General features: G+C 45.5%; 1 protein-coding gene across 3 annotated transcripts in view; it reads left to right on the forward strand.

Moving 5' to 3' along the window:
- The first annotated feature begins 2,762 nt into the window (after positions 1 to 2,762).
- The window catches only part of LOC106605679 (cell adhesion molecule 4), a 149,051-nt gene continuing 123,859 nt past the window's right edge, over positions 2,763 to 27,954 (forward strand). The window contains exon 1 of one of the 3 annotated variants that reach the window (XM_082975472.1): positions 2,763 to 3,083. In XM_082975472.1, coding sequence (XP_082831598.1) covers positions 3,011 to 3,083 — 73 coding nt within the window. In that variant the 5' untranslated portion in view covers positions 2,763 to 3,010. The remainder of the gene's footprint in view (positions 3,084 to 27,954) is intronic. The other 2 variants (XM_045718680.2, XM_082975473.1) reach the window with 2 other exon arrangements.

Genomic DNA, 27,954 nt, shown 5'->3' on the forward strand with positions numbered 1-27,954 from the left:
TGTGCAGACCTCACTACGAGAGAGCCTTACGGTTGTGGGTGGAGCAGTTGCCATACCAGGCGGTGATACAGCCCAACAGGATGCTCTCGATTGTGCATCTGTAAAAGTTTGTGAGTGTTTTTGGTGACAAGCCAAATTTGTTCAGCCTCCTGAGGTTGAAGAGGCGCTGCAGGGCCTTCTTCACCACGCTGTCTGTGTGGGTGGACCATTTCAGTTTGTCCGTGATGTGCACGCCGAGGAACTTAAAACTTGCCACCTTCTCCACTACTGTCCCGTCGATGTGGATAGGGGGGTTCTCCCTCTGCTGTTTCCTGAAGTCCATGATCATCTGCTTTGTTTTGTTAACATTGAGTGTGAGGTTATTTTCCTGACACCACACTCCGAGGGCCCTCACCTTCTCCATGTAGGCCGTCTAATCGTTGTTGGTAATCAAGCCTACCACTGTAGTGTCGTCTGCAAACTTGATGATTGAGTTGGAGGCGTGCATGGCCACGCAGTCATGGGTGAACAGGGAGTACAGGAGAGGGCTGAGAACACACCCTTGTGGGGCCCCAGTGTTGAGGATCAGCGGGGTGGAGATGTTGTTACCTACCCTCACCACGTGGAGGCGGCCCGTCAGGAAGTCCAGGACCCAGTTGCACAGGGCGGGGTCGAGACCCAGGGTCTCAAGCTTAATGATGAGTTTGGAGGGTTCTATGGTGTTAAATGGTGAGCTGTGGTCGATGAACAGCATTCTTCCATAGGTATTCTTCTTGTCCAGATGGGTTAGGGCAGTGTGATTGCGTCATCTGTGGACCTATTGGGGCGGTAAACAAATTGGAGTGGGTCTAGGGTGTCAGGTAGGGTGAAGGTGATATGGTCCTTGACTAGTCTCTCAAAGCACTTCGTGATGACGGAAGTGAGTGCTTACGGGGCGATAGTCATTTAGCTCAGTTACCTTCGCTTTCTTGGGAACAGGAACAATGGTGGCCCTCTTGAAGCATATGGGAACAGCAGACTGGGATAAGGATTGATTGAATATGTACGTAAACACACCAGCCAGCTGGTCTGCGCATGCTCTGAGGACGCGGCTGGGGATACCGTCTGGGCCTGCAGCCTTGCGAGGGTTAACACGTTTAAATGTTTCACTCACGTTGGCTGCAGTGAAGGAGAGCCCGCAGGTTTTGGTAGCGGGCCGTGTCAGTGGCACTGTGTTGTCCTCAAAGCGAGCAAAGAAATTGTTTAGTTTGTCTGGGAGCAAGACATCGTGGTCCGCGACGGGGCTGGTTTTCCTTTTGTAGTCCGTGATTGACTGTAGACCCTGCCACATACCTCTCGTGTCTGAGCCGTTGATTTGCGACTCTACTTTGTCTCTATACTGACGCTTAGCTTGTTTGTTTGCCTTGCGGAGGGACTAGCTACACTGTTTGTATTCGGTCATGTTTCCGGTCACCTTGCCCTGATTAAAAGCAGTGGTTCGCACTTTCAGTTTTGCACGAATGCTGCCATCAGTCCACAGTTTCTGGTTGGGGGAATGTTTTAATAGACGCTGTGGGAGTTCTCAACTGGCAGCTTCATTAAATAGCACCTACAAAACACCAGTCTCAACGTCAACAGTGAAGAGGCGACTCTGGGATGCTGGCCTCCTAGGCAGAGTTGCAAAGAAAAAGCCATATCTCAGACTGGCCAATAAAAATAAAAGATTAAGATGGGGCAAAAGAACACAGACACTGGACAGAGAAACTCTGCCTAGAAGGCCAGCATCCCGGAGTCGCCTCTTCACTGTTGACGTTGAGACTGGTGTTTTACGGGTACTATTTAATGAAGCTGCCAGTTGAGAACTTGTGAGGCATCTGTTTCTCAAACTAGACACTCTAATGTAATTGTCCTCTTGCTCAGTTCTGCACCGAGGCCTCCAACTCCTCTTTCTATTCTGATTAGAGCCAGTTTGTGCTGTTCTGTGAAGGGAGTAGTACACAGCGTTGTACCTCTTCTTCAGTTTCTTGGCAATTTTTCGCATGGAATAGCCTTCATTTCTCAGTACAAGAATAGACTGATGAGTTTCAGGAGAAAGTTCTTTGTTTCTGGCCATTTTGAGCCTGTAATCGAACCCACAAATGCTGATGCTCCAGATACTCAACTAGTCTAAAGAAGGCCAGTTTTATTGTTTCTTTAATCAGTACAACAGTTTTCAGCTGTGCTAACATAATTGTGAAAGGGTTTTCTAATGATCAATTAGCCTTTTAAAATGATGAACTTGGATTAGCTAACACAACGTGCCATTGGAACACAGGAGTGATGGTTGCTGATAATGGGCCACTGTACACCTATGTAGATATTCCATTAAAAAAAAAATCAGTTTCCAGCTACAGTAGTCATTTACAACATTAACAATGTCTACACTGTATTTCTGATCAATTTGATGTTATTTTAATGCACCACAAATGTCTCTCTTTCAAAAACTAGGACATTTGTAAGTGACCTCAAACTTTTGAACGGTAGTGTATATATTTTTAAATGCATCTCATTGAATATGAATAATACATGTTGGCCTAACTATGCATGTTTTGTAAATACCTTTTATTTGGTAGGCTATTAATGTTTGTTATCAATCAGGTGTATAGTAGCCTACCTACATCGATTGATAGATATTGTGGTATGTTCCCTCCCTCTCCCCTTGTTTTATAAAGCCACCCTCATCTTCATATACGATCCTCCACTTGCTCCTTGCTTCTTATTGGTCAGAGAACAGTTCCGAGTCCCGCCCTCTCTGTTTCTTTTAAATATATTTAAGTAACCAAGAAAAACTGTCAGAACCACGGTCGTTTATTCACGTCAACGAGAAAGAAAATGGGTGTATGTGTTTAGTAGTAAGCTGGTTTTTTTTGTATGTAAAAAGACCCCAGCGAATGTTTTAAACAGAACCAGACACACTCCAGGCTTTATTCGCGGGTGAACCTGCGGGTTCACGTCACTTTGATTTCTCCAAGAAAGAGGAATATCAAAAAAGAGATCAGCGGGACTATCAACGATGGCATTTACGGCGGTGTGGAACTACTGCGTTCCCTTGTCCGTCATCACTTTGCTATCTCTTGTGGGGACAGGTAAGAACATTTTCTATTTGGGAATGATATAAAGAATGGGCTATCCGCTGGTTAAGAAAGACTCAAACGAGAGATTCCTACTTTCTGTAGGGATTTGCCCTGACCTTTGTTGACTATTCAAGTGGAAAGGAGTGCTTGACAATAATCTAAACGCTAAATATGCACCGCAGGCTATTTCGTCATGTAAATTATATATTTTGTCAGTGGATAGGACTGCGCGCTGCCTGGGACAGTGGTGATTGTGCATGTGCGATTACGCGCCTCATGTGGTCTGTGAAGCGTTTTAAGACCGATGTGGTCTGTATCTCATTGAACACACATAGTTGATGTTTCACCTACACATCGATATATTGATGCTACACGGTAGCATGGTTTATTTTCTGTGTTTGGACAGGTAGTATTATATGCAAACATGCGTTGTTACGACCCCATATTGAAAACAAAAGTAAAATCTATTGCCACCATTGTACCTTTTTGGCCAGTGTTCAGATCTTATATGATATTTAATTGTACATTGCATCGCCATCATACGCCGTAACCTATACATCTTCCACTTCATCATTTGTATCGACAGAACATAGTTGGGATACACATAACGGGGTGTATAGCTAGATATACGACTGTGCGCGCCATGCGCATAGGCTATGTAACCGCACAGTGTGAATATCGATTCAGCCACATGCCTGATCATAACAAATACCGCAGCAGAGCAGAAAATCCCGCTACTACCACACATTCTCTGTCCAGTCAGTCAGTGCTGACAGCGTCCTCGGCAGAGTCATTTTGCTTGCCTGGGTTCTGGGGACAGATAGTCCCAGTGTGCTAGCCCAGTATCCCTAGCCTCATGTGTTCGTCTGATAGATTACGACTCATTTCCTGACATTCTCCACATTATGTGTTCTGGAAGCTTTGAGTTCTCAACATCTTATCAGCTGGTCTGATATCTATAAATGTTGTATTGCTGAATGATCATTAAAGCCAGCCAGGCACCCGTAGGTAGTGCTGGAGGCTACTATTGTCCTCTCTCCCTTGTATGTCTGTGTGCCTAGGGATAGTCCCAACCTGTTCCGTTCTGTTCCCATAGGGACAGCCTATTTCATGCTCACCATCCCATGAGAAGTGCATGTGCTGCACACTGGAGATATGGATTAATGTCATCTCCAAGACAACTTGCTATTTTTACTGCATGGCTTTGGTTTCGCCATCTGTTTGTATCCGAGAGGAATTGTTTTAGCTCAGCTTGCATCAATGTTTATTAGAATGAGTTACAATTCTCATGATTCTAACACAGGAATTAGAAGTGGGTTGTGTGGATAGTCTTGTTTTTTAGGTTCCCATATGGTTACCCATTAGCTATTACTAAGTTATATTACGCTGTAGTGTAGGCTGATGTCGTTATATTCAGTAATATTGATTATGCTTCTAGCAAGGCAGTGAATGGGTTAAGCTCTTGCTTCCATACTGTAGTGTATTGTCACAGAGCTGTGCTGTGCCTGCCGATGACGTCTACTGTTGGAGAAACAGTCTTTCCTCCATACCCCTATGTGTGTATTCCACAGCTGCTGCTCTATAGCCAAGAGAGGAAGAGAGAGAATGATGTTATATGCATGAGTGTGTTATTGCATGTGTGTGCATGTATCCTTTACTGGAGTAAGAGAGAAAGGTGTGTGTTTGTGCTGCTTACAGTGCAGGGTTTTGTCAGAGCTGCAGGCTGCCTTGGCTGGGGCCTGGTTGGTGATCACTGTCATTAATCAAGCTAGTGACGGGGCGGGGGGGGGAGTCAGCCGAGGGGAGTAAGGAATCATGACATGTAACGTGGTCGAGTTTATGGGGAGCTGGAATGGGGTAGGGAGAGGGAGGAGAGCAATAGAAAGAGGGGGTTGGGGGAAAGGAGGAGAGGCAGAGCGGCAGAGCGGCAGTGAGGAGATGGAGCTGGAGAGATGGCTGGTTTTCAACACCCCTTCATCATGCAAATCAGGATGGAAATCAAGAAAACTAATTTAGAGGGGAGATGGAGGAGGGAGACGAGGGGAAGGGAGAAAAAGAGAGGCCCTCTGACAATGGCAGAGAGAGAGAGATGGATGGATTGATTGGATGGATGAATAGACAGAGTGATGTAAAGACAGGGAGGCAGCCAGAGATGGCTACCTAAGAGGAAGAGAAAGAGAGGGACAGAAAGCGATGGTGAGTGGGAGTGAGAGAGAGAGAGAGAGAGAGAGATGAAGAAGAAGAAGAAAAGCTGAGGCAAGGAGGACTTCACAGCGCGTGTCTGCTGGGCAAGCCTGAGGGACGGACACACACACACACACACACACACAGAGAGCTCTGTATCGGGGTTCTGGTGTGTGTGGGTGATCCGCTACAGCTGCAGGCCAAACTGCCAGAGCGTCTCCAGAGCAAATCAAATCAAATCAAATGTTATTTGTCACGTGCCAAATACAACATTTCACCTTACAGTGAAATGCTTACTTACAAGCCCTTAACCAACAATGCAGTTTTAAGAAAAATACCTAAAGAAATAAGAAATAAAAGTAACAAATAATTAAAGAGCAACAGTAAAATAACAATAGCTTGGCTATATACAGGGGGTACTGGTACAGAGTCAATGTGCGGGGGCACCGGTTAGTCGAGGTAATATATACATGTGGGTAGAGTTATTAAAGTGACTTATGCATAGATAATAACAGAGATTGGCAGCAGCGTAAAAGGGGGGGGGGGGGGGGGGGGCGCATTGCAAATAGTCCAGTTAGCCATTTGATTAGATGTTCAGGAGTCTTATGGCTTGGGGGTAGAAGCTGTTAAGAAGCTCCGATACCACTTGCCGTGCGGTAGCAGAGAGAACAGTATATGACTAGGGTGGCTGGAGTTTTTGACAATTTTTAGGGCCTTCCTCTGACACCGCCTGGTATAGCGGTCCTGGATGGCAGGAAGCTTGGCCCCAGTGATGTACTGAGCCGTACGCACTACCCCCTGTAGTGCCTTGCGGTCGGAGACCGAGCACTTGCCAAACTGCAGAGCTCTTAATACTGCTAACGCCACCTCTGCTGCTACCAGCACCACTTCCACCACACTGCACCCCAGCCAGTCTGCTATTACTGCTGCTCCTATCACCTCTGGGCATTTAATCACCTCCATTTGTTTATGTGACTGTGTGCAATGAGAGCCATCCGTTTGAGCCCCTTGTCATCATGCATCCGGGCCATGGATCTGCTAAAGACACTAGCGGTTGAAAAACGCTAGCAATTGGATGGACTTGGCGGAGAAGATTTGAATATCAATTATCGTCGGTGTGCACACGTACACATCCACATGCGCCGAGTATAAATCAATGTCGGTGCGAGTCACCGTCTTATTCTGCCTTAAACACACTAACATATAGGGAAGCAGGCATATACACACACTGCGACTTCAGAGGACAGCTGACACAGTTTGATCAGGTTACTGTCTAATGCAAGAAGATGAGTGATTACGCAAGACGCCCTGTCAGCCTGAGCCGTTTTTTTATGCTTGTCAGGCATACTTTGCATCATGTCAGAGTAGGATTCACTTGTGCTTTCTTCTAGATTACCCCGGAATCACTAGTTCAGCTCACCACTTTGTTCTTTAATGCATCGAAGAAGTCTTCAGCGTAAGCCAAGATTTTATCCTTTGATCCAAACCTTTGATAGTTCTACTCCAAATAAAATAAGGTTGTCGACAATTTAATTAAAATAGTGGGATGTCCTCCCCTTCTCGCACGCGTGCCATAATAAAGTTCTTGAGTGATGCCAATGTTGGAATTTGTCTGTAATACATTCTTATTTCATGATTCCTCTCTAGTAGGACTACACAGTGGGAAAATCAAACGTTGGCATACGGTGCTGGCGTGCCCGTCAAGTCAACATGATTGGGGCGACACTCAGGTTTGTTTGTATTCAGCCTGGCACGGCAGTATCACAGCAGTTTGATCAGCTGATTTAGTTTAAAGGCTATCTGCTGTCAAAACAGAAGCTCTGTCTTCTGCACTACGGGACACTGAAGGGATCAACTCATAAACACATTTGAGTGTGTCGCTTTTCACAAAGTCACAACGGTGAAAGAGAGAGAGAGAGTGAGTTACGGAGCGTAATGTGGGCGAGTTTTATTCTTCCCCCTTTGGTTTTATGGTTCCATTACTCATGGATTGAAGATTTCCTAGCTGACTGTTTAGTGCAGGTGATGCATTTAACTGTAATGATTCTCTCATTTCCAACTAGCCCACCGTCTCATCCATAACTATGGAAATATGGGCAATATCTCAAGTCTTAACTATATAACTCTTTAAGTCTTTTCTCCCTTCATCTACACACTGATCAGAAAACACAGGATATGTGAAAGCAACATGGTAGAAGCCCATCAGGAATGTCTAGCTCATCAATGTCAGTGCAGACTGCAGAGGGAGGGAAGGAGAGGAAGAGAGGAAGCCACTTTGAGATTATTGAGATGACTTGGCCTCTATCAGACTTGGCCTCAATCAGACTTGGCCGTTAGTCACATGCCATAGTTCACTTCCTGTTTGCTGCTTACAGTAGCTGATCTGTCCGCAGTGAGAAGTTGACAGGATATAAATAGATTGTGGACACTGGCAATGGAAAGGCAGAAGGCAACCATTTTGATGATTTTAGTCAGATATCTCATTTATTTGTTTCTTTTCAGTCCAATAAAAAACAAAATCAGGACTTGTGAGGGATTATTCAAAAACAATTATATTGACTTATATTGACTTTAAAGTGGAAGTTCATTTAGAATAATTGACCTCTCCTCAGAGAGTGCTAAACATGCTAATAATAACGGTGATTTACCTAAGCTGTCCTTATGACATGTCTATGTCTGAGTAATTGGCTTTCCACCAACTTCTCTGGGAAGATGTTATGGTGAAGAGGAGATGTCAAGGACATCCTTATTTTCTGGCTCTCTCAGCCTGTCAATCAATATGTTCTTTGATCTCCCGCTGAGTGTCTGCTCTTCTCTCCTCCCCAGCTTCTTGGTCAGTAAACTGCGGCAGCCTTTTCTCATGTCCCTCTGTATGTTCTGACCTTCTGTCTCTTGGGCCGGTGCTCTTTATGTTCCTTACCGCTGTCTGTGTGTCTGTTTTGCTGTTGAGACTGTGAAATCAGAGCATCGATTCCCACTTCACCATCGCTTGACACTGTGTAGTATAGGTGCTACTGCTGTGTGTTCGTTACACACTTATGTGAAGGACCTCGGAATTGAATTCAACAATAGCAAGAAACGGGGACAATGAGAGAACTAGGGAGTGGAAGAGAGAGAGGAAGAGAGTGAGAGAACAGGGACAATGAGAGAACTAGGGAGAGGGAGTGGGAAAGAGAGAGAGGGAAATGGAGAAACAGGGCTAAAGAGAAAACAGGATATAGAGCTTGAAGAAGGGGAAGTCACATAGGTGAACATTCCTTCCTATTGAGGACTCTGTTGCCATGACTCTGGGTAAACACTGCCCCCCTCCCCTTCGCCCCCCCGTGCTTGTTTAACACCCTGTTCCACCATGCTGACACCTGTCTCCGTGACTCCCGGATGGCCTGGCACTAACACAGCGGGATGGAGGGCCCCCGGTAACAATGTAACCACAGTGATTATACCCACTCAGACGGCGTTAGAGCCCTCGCCAGCCTTGATTGGATGATGGGAGCTGATTGAACTGAATGGCCACCCGTCTCAAATTGAAGTGTTGAAACCTGGGCGCTGCTTGAGCAACGGAGCTAATACATGCCTCCCATTGGTTGATGAGGATGAAGAGAGAAGCAGACAGAAGCACGCCCGCTCACACACACACACGCACGCACTTCAAATCACCTGTGATGAGTGGCTAGCCATCTTACATTGGAGTGTAAGGCACAACAGTGTAATGGGGCTAATACTGACCCATCGTTAGCTCATGAGTACAGTCTGAGTACAGATTCTGAATGGGCTATATTAGGGGCTCCTCCAGAGTCAGGGGGATGAGAGACACAGAGATTAGCCCAGGTGAGGCTTACTCAGCAGGGCATGACACGCAGACCAGTCCCCCTGGAGTCTGGCTCTGTTGGAGGTGGTTTATGCTGGGCAGGGAGAGGGTGATTGGAGAAGAGAGGATAGAGAGGAGAAATAGGAGGGTGTATATTGCTGCTTGCTGGGCCTGGGAAAGAGGGAAGCTGGGAAAGGAGGGAAGGATCCCTGAGCGTACGTCACAGACCAGTGGAGCGGACCGGCTGAGAGCCGGGGTGAGAGACGGAGAGAGGAGTCCAACAAACGAGTGAATGATTGCAGGATTTGGAGTTGAAAATGGAAGGGTGGAGAAAGACAAGGAAGATGAATCTGCCCGTGCAGAGCCTTTTTATTTTTTATTTTTATTGAACTTTTGTTTAACCAGGCAAGTCAGTTAAGAACACATTTTTATTTCCAATGACAGCCTACCAAAAGGCCTCCTGCGGGGGCTGGGATTAAAAATAAATACAATAAAAATATAGGACAAAACACACATCACGACAAGAGAGACAACACAACACCACACGAAGAGAGACCTAAGACAACAACATAGCATGGCAGCAACACAACATGACAACAGCATGGCAGCAACACAACATGACAACAGCATGGCAGCAATACAACATGACAACAGCATGGTAGCAACACAACATGACAACAACATGGTAGCAACACAACATGACAACAACATGGTAGCAATACAACATGACAACAACATGGTAGCAATACAACATGGCAGCAGCACAATATGGTAGCAGCACAAAAAAGGGTACAAACATTATTGGGCACAGACAGTAGCACAAAGGGCAAGAAGGCAGAGACAACAATACATCACGAAAAGAAGTCACAACTGTCAGTAAGAGTATCCATGATTGAGTATTTGAATTAAGAGATTGAGATAAAACTGTCCAGTTTGAGTGTTTGTTGCAGCTCGTTCCAGTCGCTAGCTGCAGTGAACTGAAAAGAGAAGCGACCCAGAGATGTGTGTGCTTTGGGGACCTTTAACAGAATGTGACTGGCAGAACGGGTGTTGTATGTGAAGGATGACGGCTGCAGTAGATATCTCAGATAAGGTGGACTGAGGCCTTATAGGGTTTTATAAAAAAGCATCAACCAGTGGGTCTTGCGACGGGTATACAGAGATGACCAGTTTACAGAGGAGTATAGAGTGCAGTGATGTGTCCTATAAGGAGCATTGGTGGCAAATCTGATGGTCGAATGGTAAAGAACATCTAGCCACTCGAGAGCTGGAAAGCTGGAGGAAGAGAAGAGGAAAGAGGGGGAGACATTAAGAACGAAGGTGTGACCACAGGCAATGTACAGAGATTCAAGGCAGCAGAGTGGAAAGAGGAGTGGGAGAGACGATGGCCATGTAGAGAGGAGTGGGTGCTGTGTAGGTGAACACAGACTACGCAGAGAAAAGAGGCCATGATCGATAAGCTCATTCTATACAACACACACACACAATGACATACACTGTTGTCTGTCATTCTCTCAGGTCGCTATTCTCCCACTTACATAGTGTGTAGCACAGCACAGTAGTACTCAGCTTTCAATATTAACCCCCCCCCCCACCCCCCTCTTCAAATTACTAAGATTTCCTCTTGAAATGACCTTCTCAGAACCCCCTCTGTAACACACACAGCCATTCAGCAGCTTGACATTTACCAGGAATTCTCATTTGTAATAATGGGATGTCTTGATGAGCTCTGGAAATGTCCAGTCTCTCTCTTTCTCTCTTAAAGAGTGACTGCCTTTCAAAGATATTTGTTGCTTTTTAAAACGGTGTATGGGGCACTGATATGAGTCATGAAGTCAGTCTTGTCTAAATCAGAGTTTGGAACATCGGTGCGTCACAACGGGTAAATGAAGGTTGGGTTCTGGGTTGACGATGTCCATTGGCCCACTAACATAGGGTGAACAGCTGTGGTGATCGCTCTCTATCCAATAGCATAGACAGTGAGACAGACCTGCCCAGCAGCTCTGACTTTGTTTACATAAGACAACCCGTCTCACATTTTTTTTTTTCTTGAGAAATATTGCACAGAACACCTTAGTTAGATGTAAAATTGTGCAACGAAAACATCAAAATGAAGATCTCTTGAGTTATCTTACATTCATTCTGGGGATTTTGAGGGAAGTGAAATAGGGTTCCGTGTCTACAGTATCTCATGGGGGACAAACATCATTAACTAAAAGCGGAATCGGACAAGAAACACAACTCCAAGACTGAAATCTCATTTTTCTAATGAGCAACAGAAAAACACGTGCCGATCGGCTTGTTCAGTCATTCTTGAAGGGAAATCAGACTAACGTTTTTAAAGGTCACCACAACACTTTTGAAAAGGTCTGCGATGAGGTCACCATCTTAGAATGTCTCCCAATGCCCCCGTCTCAGTGCAGACTCATATCTACTGTGAATATGCCTGTTGGCTGCGGTTGTTTTTTGTCTTGAAGGAAGGCGTTTTTTAGGACTTGGATGAAACATTGATATTCCAGACTGATTATGTTCCTTATTCACACCAGCTAATTGCGATAATGAATTGTTTGGCTCCTAATGTGTGTTTGAAGTGGGGGAGTTGCAGAAGAAAGTTTCTCAGTGGGCTTGTCATTATTAGCTGTTACCAACAGTGATGTAATGCTTTGTTTATCTGAGCCGTCCCATATGCTCTTTCAACAACAAGCATGTCTGTTGATTTCTAGATTCAGTGAAAAGGATAGCTGCTGCCACTAGATCAAATACACAAGACTGAGCAATATGGTTCTGGACGGAGGCCAGATAATTGTTGACTAGTGCTGAGCCGAATAATCAAAATGTCAGTTATTTTTTGGTTTATTAACAGCTAATTGATAATAATATTTTAGTAAAGTAATGTGAATAAATGATGGTTAATAGGTGATTATCAGTAATGGGCAGTCACTACCATCATGGGACTTCTATTAATGGTTAGATCCTGTGTTATAGCGTTCAACCCAAATAATCAAAACCGAAACCAAACCGACCTCAAAAAACACTAATCGCTCAGAACTATTGTTGACACACACCACTGGAATCTCTCTACAGTAGCATCGCTTTTAATCGCATGAACCACACCCAACTCTCTTTCTCTCAGCCTGAGACAATAGCTTTAGTGTCAGGAGTGAGCTTTGATCCGCTTCGTTAGTAAACCGTAAACGACCATTAATTAGGGGCAATTAATTACCAGGACATGAAAACAATCCTCGAAAAGTTCGCCACACTTAAAGACCCCTAAGCGTTCCAGAAGAAAGAGAGGGGAGAGGGGCCGGAGAGGGAGAAAGACTCCAGTGAGGTGCTAAATGTTGCTGCGGGGAGATTTACCGAGATGATTTGCAGGGCTTTTTAGAGATTCATAAGATCATCAATTCATGCAGCCCTTTCGATGAGAAACAAAGCGGGGCGGGCCACCTGCGCAGAGGAAAGAAAAGATCTCTGGCTGCGATGGGAAGAGATGACCTCAAATCACAGTGGAACTGTCCTTTTTTTAAAGGGAGAGATTGTTACGCACTGAGAAGCGCGGCTGGCGCTAAGAAAACGGCCAAGCACCAGCGACCTTGAAGATGGGTTAGTGCTTGTTGAGTTTATAGCTCTGTCTCTAAGGAGTCGTTTTGTCCGGATGGTTAGAAGGTGATAAGCAGGTAGAGCTGGATTCGCCTCATTTCAGTGAGTGTGGTGTGCTGTTCTCTGGGCTCTGTAGTTTACAGCGGTGCATGGAGCGATAGATGTACCGCTGCCTGGCTCTGTGGCTGGATGCAGCCTCTCGTTGACGGTCCCGTGTGGCTGCAGATGCTGATATCTCCATGTTCGTCTGAGAGGGTAGAAAGGGAAAGGGGGATACCTAGTCAGTTGTACAAGTGAATGCCTTCAACTGAAATGTGTCTTCTGCATTTAACCCAACCCCTCTGAATCAGAGAGGTGTTATTATAGGCTGCAGACGGGCCTGGGCCCTCTCCTCTCCCTAGCCTCTCTCTCTCTCTCTGTGTCTGACAGGACAGGACAGTCACACAGCCTAACAGACAGGCCTGGGCCCTCTCCTCTCCCTAGCCTCTCTCTCTCTGTGTCTGACAGGACAGGACAGGACAGTCACACAGCCTAACAGACGGGCCTGGGCCCTCTCCTCTCCCTAGCCTCTCTCTCTCTGTGTCTGACAGGACAGGACAGGACAGTCACACAGCCTAACAGACGGGCCTGGGCCCTCTCCTCTCCCTAGCCTCTCTCTCTCTGTGTCTGACAGGACAGGACAGGACAGTCACACAGCCTAACAGACGGGCCTGGGCCCTCTCCTCTCCCTGGCTCTCACTCTCTCTGTCTGGCAGAACAGGACAGGACAGTCACACAGCCTAACAGACGGGCCTGGGCCCTCTCCTCTCCCTAGCCTCTCTCTCTCTCTCTCTCTCTCTCTCTGTCTGGCAGAACAGGACAGGACAGTCACACAGCCTAACAGACGGGCCTGGGCCCTCTCCTCTCCCTGGCTCTCTCTCTCTCTCTCTCTCTCTCTCTCTCTCTCTCTCTCTCTCTCTGTCTGGCAGAACAGGACAGGACAGTCACACAGCCTAACAGCGAGCCAGCCATTGATATTGAGGTGATTCGACAGAGAGGACCCAGATATGGACGTTAGTCAGCACAGCCAGAACCACAGGCAGAACATTGGAACGGTTGCCTACTCTGCCTTGTTGGGGAAATGGAAAATGAAAATGAACAGGCTTGTTGTGGCCAATGGATTTCGATGGAAAGAGTCCACGAAGGGACTGGTATTCTAGTTGGTATTCATTTCTGTTCCATGGATACGCCTTGTTATAGGCCTGTTATGTGTACTGGTCTCCTCTCTCCACAATAGCTTAGCACTCAGTTTGAAACAATACAATGCCCTTGTATTTAGTGTCAAAGATCCATGATGGCAGATAGTGTCGCCCCCAAAATGTCCTCCTGTGACCGTTCTGTTGATCAGATCATGTAGAAGTCCCTCCTGTGACCTTTCTGTTGATCAGATCATGTAGAAGTCCCTCCTGTGACCGTTCTGTTGATCAGATCATGTAGAAGTCCCTCCTGTGACCTTTCTGTTGATCAGGTCATGTAGAAGTCCCTCCTGTGACCTTTCTGTTGATCAGATCATGTAGAAGTCCCTCCTGTGACCTTTCTGTTGATCAGGTCATGTAGAAGTCCCTCCTGTGACCTTTCTGTTGATCAGGTCATGTAGAAGTCCCTCCACTACGTCTGGCCTACTTTTATATGCAATTCCATGGCTTGGGGAGATGGGTTTGAGTGGTGTTGAGGTGAAAGTGATTAATGGGCTTACACAGAAAATTAAAAACAAACATAAAACATTGGTAATTAAAAACCAGGTTGATCCCAAAAGATGGGTGATGGATAAATCATTTTGCAGTGTGGCAGGCACTGTGGAGGACACACACACACACACACACACACACACACACACACACACACACACACACACACACACACACACACACACACACACACACACACACACTCTCCCGGAGAGACCTTAGATTTTGCAGAGGAATTTACTTGAATGCGTTTGGGCTGAAATTGTCTCTGCACAGTTCAAATGTCAGGCCACATGCTGGCCTTTTCTGATGAGCTTCTAAGGATGATGTATCAGAGGGGAGGAACACCTGGTGCAGCTCGTCAGTGTTCTTAAACACATGTTCTTTCTCTTTGTTTTCCTTGTAGCTTGGCAGGTTCTCTTCCCTTTGTCCCTGCTCAGAACCGGTTTCTCTCTTTACATGTCTTTTTTTCATTTACATGAATCCCTCGCTCTCTTTTTCCCTCTCATTCTTTTAATGTCCCCATCTCTCTCTCTCTCTCTCTCTCTCTCACACACACACACACACACACACACACACACACACACACACACACACACACACACACACACACACACACACACACACACACAGACCCCTACCCCAGAGTGGCGAAGGCCCAGAAGTGATTAAGTGGTATTGTGTGTACTCACCACAGACCGTCAAAGCTTTCATTGCCATCTCTCTATCCCCTTCCCTTGTCAGTCCATCTCCATCCCAGCAGTGCACTTCTGTGACAATAGCGACACACACACACACACACACACACACACACACACACACACACACACACACACACACACACACACACACACATACCTCAATCATCAGGCAGTGGTGTGTGTATTTAGCAGCCGCACAATGGTTGAATCAGAGCCGATCAGCAGGATACAGACTCCCCAGTTAAAAGGGAATGAGGGAGGGACAGACAGATTTCTGCAGGAGGGGACGTTTGCTACCTCGGCAGCCCCGCTGTTTGGTGATTGATCTCTTGGCCGTCATCCTCCATCGTCTCCCCGATCTCTCCCCCGCCACGCTGCGTCTCCCTCCTCCCCTCTCTGATTCTGACCCCGGGATACAGGGATGTGATGGCCAGGTGTGTTGGGAAGGATTGACTGGGCCCAGGTGGCCAGCATCAACGCCTGTGGTGCTGCTTTCCCACCTCATTTGCATAGAGAAAATGTGTTTTGCAGCCCTCTTGTCTTTTCCCTGTCTATGTTATTGTTTTTATTTTGGAACTCTCTCTCTCTGTTTCTCTCTCTGTTTCTTTCTCTCTCTCTCTCTCTCTCTCTCTCTCTCTCTCTCTCTCTCTCTCTCTCTATTTCTCCCTCTGTTTCTCTCTCTCTGTTCTCTCTCTCTCTCTCTCTCTCTCTCTCTCTATTTCTCCCTCTGTTTCTCTCTCTCTCTCTGTTTCTCTCTCTCTCTGTTTCTCTCTCTCTGTTTCTCACGCTCTGTTTCTCTCTCTCTTTCTCTCACACTCTCCCTCTCTCTCTCTTTTGCAGTTGCTCCAGCTTACCTTCCACATCTCTCTTGCACAGGGCTTGCTGAACTCTGCATTTTCCCGTGCTGTGCTGCACTTCTCAAATGAGATATTTCTCCCATTGGCATTCCCTTTTGAGACCCTATATACCTCCATCCCTCTATGCTTTCATCTACCTATCCTATACTCCCTCGCTTCCAACCAACCTCCCCTCTGTTTCCTCTCCTGCTTTCCCCCTCTCCCCATACATTTTCTCTCCATCTCCTCTATCCGCTAAGTCTGAATGAAAGCGGATGGAAGCTCTTATTAACAGCGGAGGGGAAGTTTAGCTCCGTTTATAAACATTCATTTTTAATGAATCTTTCTCCGCAGCTCCTTTCCTCGCCTCCCATCTACCCCATCTTTCATTCTGTTTATATTAGATCTTAATCTGTTATATATGGCCATCTATACTGTGTGCTCAGCTAACCAAACGGTGTGCTCAGCTAACCAAACGGTGTGCTCAGCTAACCAAACGGTGTGCTCAGCTAACCAAACGGTGTGCTCAGCTAACCAAACGGTGTGCTCAGCTAACCAAACGGTGTGCTCAGCTAACCAAACGGTGTGCTCAGCTAACCAAACGGTGTGCTCAGCTAACCAAACGGTGTGCTCAACCACTCATGAAATGATGTGAATGGCTGCGGGTGGGAGAGTGGAGCGCTGCCTTGGAGCCACCCTGACAATTACACAGCTGTTACTGACTGCATGGCCCTGCCATTCAGACGCCCAGCTAATCTCCCACACACACACACACACACTGTAATCTAAATCACACAAATAAATAGTTTTTACACACAAATATTATACTACACTTTCACCTACACACACTCATTCACGCACGTGCACACTCATGCACACTCATTCACGCACGTGCACACTCATGCACACTCATCCACGCACACAATGAGGAAAATACATAGATACAGAAACTCACGTGAACGCAGACATACATTCGTTCATGAACATACTTTCACCCTCACACAGATTTATGTTCATATACTAATGCTGAGCAATTAACCGAAACATCCTCGCCCATGCAGAGATGCTCCATTTAACCTAAGGTAATTCAATTACTGCTCTAAGATTCGTTCATGTACACAGTATATATAGTATGTATGTATAAAGGAGTGCAGAGCGTGCTACTGGTGTTGGGAACACAGGTTCAGTGGCTCAGTGACTGTATCTAACAGACTGATGTTACACACACACACACACACACACACACACACACACACACACACACACACACACACACACACACACACACACACACACACACACACACACACACACACACACACACACACACACACACACCTATGCATTTACATGTATAGAATTCATAAACATCTTTGAAATGAGCTGAGTTTATAAGGCAGGAAGAGATTAACTGCTGTGGATTTAATACATCTGCCCTATTTCACCTCCCTCACCAACTACCTTTCAATCTCATCTATTCCCCTCTATCTTTTATTCATCTCTTTATCTCTCAGCCTATCCATATTTCTCTCTTCCTCTCCTCTTCCTCAGAATTTACCACCACAGCTTTCCATTTGCCAGTATCTCTCTCTCTCTTTTGCTCAGTGTCGGTAACAAAACATTTTTTTTTCTTCATTCAAGCCTCTGTCTCTCTCTCTCTCTCTCTCTCTCTCTCTCTCTCTCTCTCTCTCTCTCTCTCTCTCTCTCTCCGGCCTCTTTCAGAAGTTGGACTTGGCAGAGGGTGTGAGGAGAGGAAGACAGAGAGAGGGGGGGATAGGGAGGAAGGAGGTGGTCCCAGTGGGCTGAGGGGTAAAGCTGTAAAGAGAGTGGGAAACACACGTCTGCTGGCTTTAGATTAATCTCATTAATTGCTCTTGTGAAATTTCGGGTTGTGACACACTTGTTATTGCTTTGTATTATTAATAAAAGCGTAAGGGGAGGAGAGGGAAGGAGGGAGACGGGGACAGGAATGGGGGAGATAGAGGGATAGAATCAATACACAGGCTTAGGAAGGAAATGAAAAGTGGCGAGCGGACAGAATGGGACAGGCTTGGCGGAGTGGTTGGCAGGTGGCGGTATTAGTAGCGTCTGGGTTAATGACTGTTATTTTACCGGAAGGAAAGAGAATATCACCATACAACACAATGCTCTGTAATTGGCAGTGTGATTGGACCGTCGCTAGGTCAGCTGATTTCAAACAAAGCTGTTTTTCCAACCGAAAACAATGGACGAAATATGAAGGTCTTTAGGGTTAACCCTAACCCAAAATGGGCTCTCTGGGTTCTCTCTCTCTCTACCTCTACCTCTCTCTCTCTACCTCTCTCTCTACCTCTACCTCTCTACCTCTCTACCTCTACCTCTCTACCTCTCTCTCTCTCTACCTCTACCTCTCTCTCTCTACCTCTCTCTCTACCTCTACCTCTCTACCTCTCTCTCTACCTCTACCTCTCTCTCTACCTCTACCTCTCTACCTCTCTCTCTACCTCTCTACCTCTACATCTCTCTCTCTACCTCTACCTCTCTCTCTACCTCTCTCTCTACCTCTACCTCTCTACCTCTCTACCTCTACCTCTCTACCTCTACTTCTCTTTCTCTACCTCTCTCTCTACCTCTACCTCTCTACCTCTCTACATCTACCTCTCTACCTCTACCTCTCTACCTCTCTCTCTAACTCTACCTCTCTACCTCTCTACCTCTCTACCTCTACCTCTCTCTCTCTACCTCTCTCTCTACCTCTACCTCTCTACCTCTCTACCTCTCTCTCTCTACCTCTCTCTCTACCTCTACCTCTCTACCGCTCTCTCTCTACCGCTACCTCTCTACCCCTCTCTACCTCGCTCTCTACCTCTCTACCTCTATCTCTCTACCTCTACCTCTCTACCTCTACCTCTCTACATCTCTCTCTCTCTCTACCTCTCAACCTCTCTACCTCTCTCTCTACTTCTACCTCTCTACCTCTACCTCTCTACTTCTCTACCTCTCTCTCTACCTCTTTACCTCTCTCTCTACCTCTCTACCTCTCTCTACCTCTCTACCTCTCTCGCTCTACCTCTCTACCTCTACCTCTCTACCTCTCTCTCTCTCTCTACCTCTCTCTCTCTACCTCTCTCTCTACCTCTACCTCTCTACCGCTCTCTCTCTACCGCTACCTCTCTACCCCTCTCTACCTCGCTCTCTACCTCTCTACCTCTATCTCTCTACCTCTACCTCTCTACCTCTACCTCTCTACATCTCTCTCTCTCTCTACCTCTCAACCTCTCTACCTCTCTCTCTACTTCTACCTCTCTACCTCTACCTCTCTACTTCTCTACCTCTCTCTCTACCTCTTTACCTCTCTCTCTACCTCTCTACCTCTCTCTACCTCTCTACCTCTCTCGCTCTACCTCTCTACCTCTACCTCTCTACCTCTCTCTCTCTCTCTACCTCTCTCTCTCTACCTCTCTCTCTACCTCTACCTCTCTACCTCTCTACATCTACCTCTCTACCTCTACCTCTCTACCTCTCTCTCTAACTCTACCTCTCTACCTCTCTACCTCTCTACCTCTACCTCTCTCTCTCTACCTCTCTCTCTACCTCTACCTCTCTACCTCTCTACCTCTCTCTCTCTACCTCTCTCTCTACCTCTACCTCTCTACCGCTCTCTCTCTACCGCTACCTCTCTACCCCTCTCTACCTCGCTCTCTACCTCTCTACCTCTATCTCTCTACCTCTACCTCTCTACCTCTACCTCTCTACATCTCTCTCTCTCTCTACCTCTCAACCTCTCTACCTCTCTCTCTACTTCTACCTCTCTACCTCTACCTCTCTACTTCTCTACCTCTCTCTCTACCTCTTTACCTCTCTCTCTACCTCTCTACCTCTCTCTACCTCTCTACCTCTCTCGCTCTACCTCTCTACCTCTACCTCTCTACCTCTCTCTCTCTCTCTACCTCTCTCTCTCTACCTCTCTCTCTCTCTCTACCTCTACATCTCTCTCTACCTCTCTCGCTCTACCTCTCTACCTCTACATCTCTACCTCTCTCTCTACCTCTCTCTCTCTCTCTACCTCTCTCTCTCTCTCTACCTCTCTACCTCTCTCTCTCTCTCTACCTCTCTACCTCTCGCTCTACCTCTCTACCTCTACATCTCTACCTCTACCTCTACCCTCTCTCTCTCTACCTCTCTCTCTCTCTCTACCTCTCTACCCCTCTCTCTCTCTCTCTCTCTCTACCTCTCTACCTCTCTACCTCTCTCTCTCTACCTCTCTACCTCTCTCTCTCTCTCTCTCTACCTCTTTACCTCTCTCTCTCTATTCCCCAACCTCCCTTAACAGTAAATTATCTCTAGATTGTATTATAAAAGGGCGATTTACAATAAGGTGCGCTAGTAATTTGCAGTGTGTCCAGGCGTTAAGAATGGTGTACATTAAACTGTAATTGCATGTATCTGCAAAATTAAAGTAACCCAAATGCAAGTTTTCAATGTTTTCTCTTTGCACCGCTGCTCGCCACATTGCGTCAGAACGTTCATCATTGGATCATGGATGAAACAATGTTTCACCATTAGAGATCAATAGAAGAGTACACACTGTAGTGTAATCAAAGTCGATTTCATTCAAATGCTTTATTCCATACCACGCTGCCGCCTTCAGCGATACAGCGTCTTCTGTTCATAGATACTCATGCTTTACTTGAATTCAACCTGTTATTGCTTTCAAGATTCAATATTTACATTTAACGAGCGCTGTATCTGGAAGTGACTTTCGTTCAATTATGTTGTGTGTGTCTCGCCATGTAAACATGCAGGAGAGATGTAATGTAATTCTATTTAATAGCCACATCTCTGGGATGGATGACAGGAATGGATAGAGTGAGACAGGCAGAGGATAGTTGAGTGCTGCGGGAGAGGCCTTAGTGATGGAACTGCAGCCAGACGGCTACCATGTCTGTTTTATCTGTCCAACTTTTCTCACTTTCTCCACCTCATCTGTCTCTTCCACGGTTACACCAACGATGATAAAAATGGCCGATAATGATGAGGATGAATGAAATGGCTGTCACACCACACACACACACACACACACACACACACACACACACACACACTCATACACACACGCACATGCACACGCACGCACGCACACACTCAAACACTCACACACACGCACTCATACAAACACGCACATGCACACGCACGCACACACACTCAAACACACTCACACACACACTCACACACTCATACAAACACACTCACACACTCATACAAACACACTAACACACACGCACATGCACACGCACTCACACACAAATGCAGACACACACACTCATACAAACACGCACATGCACGCATGCACACACACAAGCACGCTCACACACATATGCGTAAACTCTCTCATGCACACACGCATATACACACTCAAACTGGTCCCATGGTTAGTAAAACAGAGAGGGTAATGAGTGTGGATGCAGCTCTGTGGAGATTAATCTGTGCTGCGTAGACGTGACCCACTTTATTTGAAGTAGAGAGGCATCCGTTATTATCCCAATTCATCACCATTAGGCCTTGGCGACCCTGCTGTTAAACACACACACACTGCTAACCAGTCCCCGGGACACACACGATCACACACGATCACACACACACAATCCCCTAGGGAAGCATGGGCAAAAGCCTGGGCAGGAGGGTAAGCCTAGAGGGATCAATGTATTTACACGCAGATATGTGGGTATAGGCTGCGTATTGTTAGTGATGTTGTGTGCTCGTGAGTGTGTGTAGGTGGAAGGGAATGGTGAGTGTAATGACTTTGTGGGGTTGGATGAGGGGAATGAACCATGGGGGATGGCAGAGGATTGGGGGATGAACGGGGAAAGAGGAAAGAATGAAGGAAAGAGAGATTGTATGGAGGGAGGGGAACAGTGGGAGAAAAGAGACAGATCCCACTAAGCATTTACCGTTAGGCGACGTCTTTTGGACGTTTTTTTGATTGATTTTTTTGATTTCAACGTCCACGGATGTTGATTTTGCAAAAAACACAAAATCTAAACCAATAATAGACATCCATGTTTCACAAGTTTGGAAAGCACAGTAGAGCACAGTGTACAGTAAATAAAAGTATAGTACAGTACTCTAATGTACTCTATGCTACTGAACAAAACTCTACTTTACCTTACTGTACTGTAATGTACTGTACTCTACTGAATTAAACTCTACTGTATTCTACTGTACTCTACTGAATGAAACTACTGTATTCTACTGTACTCTACTGAATGAAACTCTACTGTATTCTACTGTACTCTACTGAACGAAACTACTGTATTCTACTGTACCCTACTGAATTAAACTCTACTGTATTCTACTGTACTCTACTGAATGAAACTCTACTGTATTCTACTGTTCTCTACTGAATTAAACTCTACTGTATTCTACTGTACTCTACTGAACATAACTCTACTGTATTCTACTGTACCCTACTGAATTAAACTCTACTGTATTCTACTACTCTACTGAATTAAACTCTACTGTATTCTACTGTATTAAACTCTACTGTATTCTACTGTACCCTACTGAATGAAACTCTACTGTATTCTACTGTACTCTACTGAATTAAACTCTACTGTATTCTACTGTACTCTACTGAATTAAATTCTACTGTACTCTACTGAATGAAACTCTACTGTATTCTACTGTACTCTACTGAATTAAACTTTACTGTATTCTACTGAACTCTACTGAATTAAACTCTACTGTGCTCCACTCTACTGAATTAAACTCTGTATTCTACTGTACTCTACTGAATTAAACTCTACTGTGCTCTACTGAAGAAAACGTGACTGTCCTGTACCATACCCTACTGTGCTCTATAATGTATTATAAACTGTGTGGTTTGAGCCCTGAATGCTGATTGGCTGACAGGTATACCTGATTGGTATACCACGGGTATGACAACAATTATTTATACTGCTCTAATTACATTGTTAAACAGTTTATAATTGCAATAAGGTACCTCAGTGTTTGTGTTATATGGCCAATATACCACGGCCAAGGGCTGTATCCAGGCACTCTGCATTGTGTTGTGCTTAACAACAGCCCTTAGCCGTGGTATATTGGCCATATACCACACCACCTCAGGCCTTATTGCTTAACTAATCTGCCATACTGCAATGTGATGTTCAAACTTGTAAAAGTGGGTAGACGTCTATGATTCTTTCAGATTTGGATATGGTCCACACCGACCAAATTTGTACTTGTTTTGGGGGTGGAGCTCATTAGAATAATACCCAGCATGCTTTGCCAGTGTTTGTTTTTACGTTTACATTTTGGTCATACAGCAGACGTTCTTATCCAGAGCGACTGACATTCAGTGCATTCAACTAAGGTAGATAAACAGCAACATATCACAGTTATAGCAAGAAAATAAAAACATCTGTAACCGTTACTGAGAATGTTATTGCAGTTGAAGTGTTCTGTTGGTTGAACATCATTGCTGCCGGTATTAAAGCTTTTGAAAAAGCTCACATAAGTGCATGTGACAGATTGGCTCAAGAATAAATATTCTGTTGCAGTCTTCAGTTGGCTCCTCTTTCTTATATTGTTGTGATATAATGCTTACTTCATTGAGAATGTACAGTACCAGCCAAAAGGTTGGACACACCTACATATTCCAGGATTTGACTTTATTTTTACTTTTTTTTTTTACTACAACCAGCTTCACCTGGAAGGCTTTTTCAACAGTCTTGAAGGAGTTCCCACATATGCTGAGCACTTGTTGGCTGCTTTTCCTTCACTCTGCGGTTCACTCATCCCAAACCATCTCAATTGGGTTGAGGTCAGGTGATTGTGGAGGCCAGTAAAAATAAAGAAAAACCCTTGAATGAGTAGGTTTATTTTTGTATTTTTATTTTTTACCTTCATTTAACTAGGCAAGTCAGTTAAGAACAAATTCTTATTTACAATGACGGCCTACAATACGTGTGTCCACACTTTTGACTGGTACTGTATGTGCAGTTGAAATTTGTGGATAGAATCAATGACTGAAAAATATATTTGTTGTTAAATTAAATTATGTTTTTAAATGTCCACGTAAGACATCTTTTCGACATCCATTTAAAACACCTTTTTGATGTCCGTATAAGATATATTTTACATATTTTAAATACGTATTTTCGATGTCTGCAAAAGTTATGTCTTTTAACATTTCGCTCAGCACCTCATTCAGTCTTTTCAACGTCCTTTTGCTTACTGGGTGATAGCATTTGAGCCAGAGACCAGAAATGATTAGAATTACCAACAGTATCCCCTTAATTACTGAGAGAATGAGCGAGGGAGAGAGGGCAAGGGATGAGACGATGTCAGAGGTTATGAGATGCATAAGGTGTGTGTACAGGGAGAAACATTTAACCTGAGGAGGTGGGGTTGAGGAGGAAATTAGTGAGAATGGGTGAAAGAAAGAGCATGGAGAGAGAGAAGGAGAAAGAGGGATTCAGATTTAATTTAATCCTTGTGGGGATATTACAGTGAGTTATTTTGGGGCGAGAGAGGGAAAAAGGAGAAGGATTGCATCTGTAAGTCATTTTAATGATGTCTCTTTCACAACTAGGGCCTGAGCCAACAGGCCAAACAGGCCAAACAGGCCAAACAAACACACTGTCATTAGAATGGGAACGGACTTGGTCTCACGTAGCGCAGTACTCAGAAAATACCTTTGGATGTAGTTAATGGTTGTGGCCTTCATCAGTAGACACAGGAGGAAATGAGAAGATAGCAACTATGCTGAGACTCCTGGAGTGATGAAGATGATGATGATGATGATCAGCAAGACTAGATTAAAACTCTGAAAAGGGCATGACAGAGATATGACATCGATGATGATAATTATGTTGACAATGATGATGATAGTGATGATAACAATGATGGTCATTACCAAGGATAACATGAGAAGTCAGGAAAGGTGTGACAGAGACAGGACCCTTGCAGTCCTTCCTGTCCTTCCCTGCCCCTCCCTGACCCCTGACCTTCCCTGTCCCTCCCTGTCCCTCCCTGGCCCTCCCTGACCCCCTAAGCTCTGCAGATTCCATCCAATGACCTTCCCTGTCCCTCCCTGGCCCTCCTGTCCCTCCCTGACCCTCCCTGACCCCCTAGCTCTGCAGATTCCATTCAATCCATAATTCATATAGTATAGCCCTGCTGCACTGCGCTACAGAGATTCCTATCTCCCCAACATACAATGCATTCGGAAAGTATTCAGACCACTTGACTTTTTCCACATTTCGGTACGTTACAGACTTATTCTAAAATGGATTAAATAAAACATTTTCCTCATCAATCTACACACAATACCCCATAATGACAAAGCGAAAACCGTTTTTTAGACATTTTTTGCAAATACCATATTTATATAAGTATTCAGACCCTTTGTTATGAGACTCGAAATTGAGATCAGGTGCATCCTGCTACCATTGATCATCCTTGAGATTTCTACAACTTGATTGGAGTCTACCTGTGGTAAATTAAATTGATTGGACATGATTTGGAAAGGCACACACCTGTCTATATAAGTTCCTTACAGTTGACCGTGCATGTCAGAGCAAAAGACAAGCTATGAGGTTGAAGAACTCCGAGACATGATTGTGTCGAGGCACAGATCTGGGGAAGGATACCAGAAAATGTCTGCAGCATTGAAGGTCCCCAAGAACACCTCCATCATTCTTAAATGGAAGAAATTTGGAACCTCCAAGACTCTTAGAGCTGGCCGCCAGTCCAAACAGAATACATTTGCAAACATTTCTAAAAACCTGTTTTTGCTTTGTCGTTACGGGCTATTGTTTGTCGATTAATGTGATAAAAAAAAAAAGTTTTTGAATAAGGCTAAAACGTACAAAATGTGGAAAAAATCTGGGAAAAAATACTTTCTGAATGCACTGTAAATGGCCCTTTTATATGGGTGTAGAGCTGAATATACATGGATGCCTGGGAGATAGAGAAACCTAGAGATTTATAATGCAGTGAAGGCAAATGAAAACAAGGAGAGAGGGAGGGAGGGAAATAGCAATAGGGAGGGAGCCAAGTGGATGAGTTTTATACTGTGCAGTCAGGTGAGGAAACAGGAGTGTGTGTGTGTCTGTGTGTGTGTGTGTGTGTGTGTGTGTGTGTGTGTGTGTGTGTGTGTGTGTGTGTGTGTGTGTGTGTGTGTGTGTGTGTGTGTGTGTGTGTGTCTGTGTGCTTGCCGACTGTGAGCAGGAAAGAGGGAGAAAGCTGTTCAGGTGTGAGAGGGATTTGTGTGAAGGAGAAGAGGGATGAGAGTGGGAGCAGCCCAGACATGTCTGTGTCTGATAACTCTGTGACCTGCTGCTCCTCAAACTTTTTCTACAGTGACCCCTTGACTGGCTCAACAGCACTGATGCTGCTACACACACACATACACACACACACACACACACACACACACACACACACACACACACACACACACACACACACACACACACAAGGTAGTCTAAATCCAGTGAGTAAATCCCGCCAGGTCCCAGAGTGTAGTCAGGTAAAGCTACCCCGGAACCCAGCTGCTCTCTCTCTCTCTTTTTCTCTCTCTCTCTCTCTCTCTCTCTCTCTCTCTCTCTCTCTCTCTCTCTCTCTCTCTCTCTCTCTCTCTTTCTCTCTCTCTCACACTCTCTCTCTCACACTCTCTCTCTCCCTCTCCCTCTCCCTCTCTCTCTCTCTTTCTCTCCAAATCCTCATCTCCATATTCATGGAGAGTCACTCCTGCAGAGTCACGGGGGAGAGCTATCAGAAATGGGCCTGCAGCATGCAGTTTGTTTGTGGCACGTCAAACGGAGAAAAGCCATTTCCTGTTCCTGTCTAGCGTGTAGGCCTGTGTTTGTGCAGCTCTGTGTGTGTATGTGTGTTTAGGAGGGGGTTCAGGGCTGTTTCTAAGATGGGCATTCTAAGAGAAAATCTTATTGGCTCAACTTGGGCAACCGTTGGAACAGAAGAACCACTTCCAGTTTCAGAATGACTTTGTAAATCCCCCTACACTACCAGCTCAGCTATGATGAGAGATAGAGAGGGAGAGGAGAGAGAGGGGACTGGGGGGAGGGAGGGGGAGAAAAAAAGAGAGGGGAGTAAAGAGTGACAGAGTTGTAGGAGTAATAGGGAGAGATAGCTTTCTTCTCTTCTCTCCTTTTCTCCCTATTTTCTCCCTCCTTTCTCTCATGCCCTTGCTTTGCTCGTGATGCAACAGGGGGCAATGTATTTCTAAGGGGGAAATTCAGCCAGCCATCATCACAGTAGACAAATACCCCCCCGCCTCTCTCTCTCTCTCACTCACAATTTCTCTCTCTCTCTCTCTCTCTCACTCACAATTTCTCTATCTCTCTCTCTCTCTCTCTCTCTCTCTCACCCTCTCTCACTCACACTTTTTTTTCTCTCTCTCTCTCTCACACTTTCTCTATCTCTCTCTCTCTCTCTCTCTCTCTCACCCTCTCTCTCACTCACACTTTTTTTTTTCTCTCTCTCTCTCTCTCTCTCTCTCTCTCTCTCTCTTTCTTTCTTTCTTTCTTTCTTTCTCTCTCTCACACACACTCACACTTTCTCTCTCTCTCACTCACACTTTCTCTCTTTCTCTCAATTTCCATCTCTCATGTTGAGGCCTGCTGCCACCCACCTGATGAACCTAGCTTAGACCAAGCTTGTGTTAGATCAGAGGAATGATGTTGAGATATTATGTCAAGGTAACGAGGTCCCCCCTACATCACAGGAGCACAGGGAGGAACAGGGAGGAACAGAGAGGAACAGGGAGGAACAGGGAGGATCAGAGAGGATCAGAGAGGAACAGGGAGGAACAGAGAGGAACAGGGAGGATCAGGGAGGATCAGGGAGGATCAGGGAGGAACAGGGAGGAACAGAGAGGAACAGGGAGGATCAGAGAGGAACAGGGAGGATCAGAGAGGAACAGGGAGGAACAGGGAGGAACAGAGAGGAACAGGGAGGAACAGAGAGGAACAGGGAGGAACAGAGAGGAACAGGGAGGAACAGGGAGGAACAGAGAGGAAC

Source organism: Salmo salar, chromosome 05, assembly GCF_965601325.2.
Source record: "Salmo salar chromosome 05, fSalSal1, whole genome shotgun sequence".
Classification (NCBI taxonomy): domain Eukaryota; kingdom Metazoa; phylum Chordata; class Actinopteri; order Salmoniformes; family Salmonidae; genus Salmo; species Salmo salar.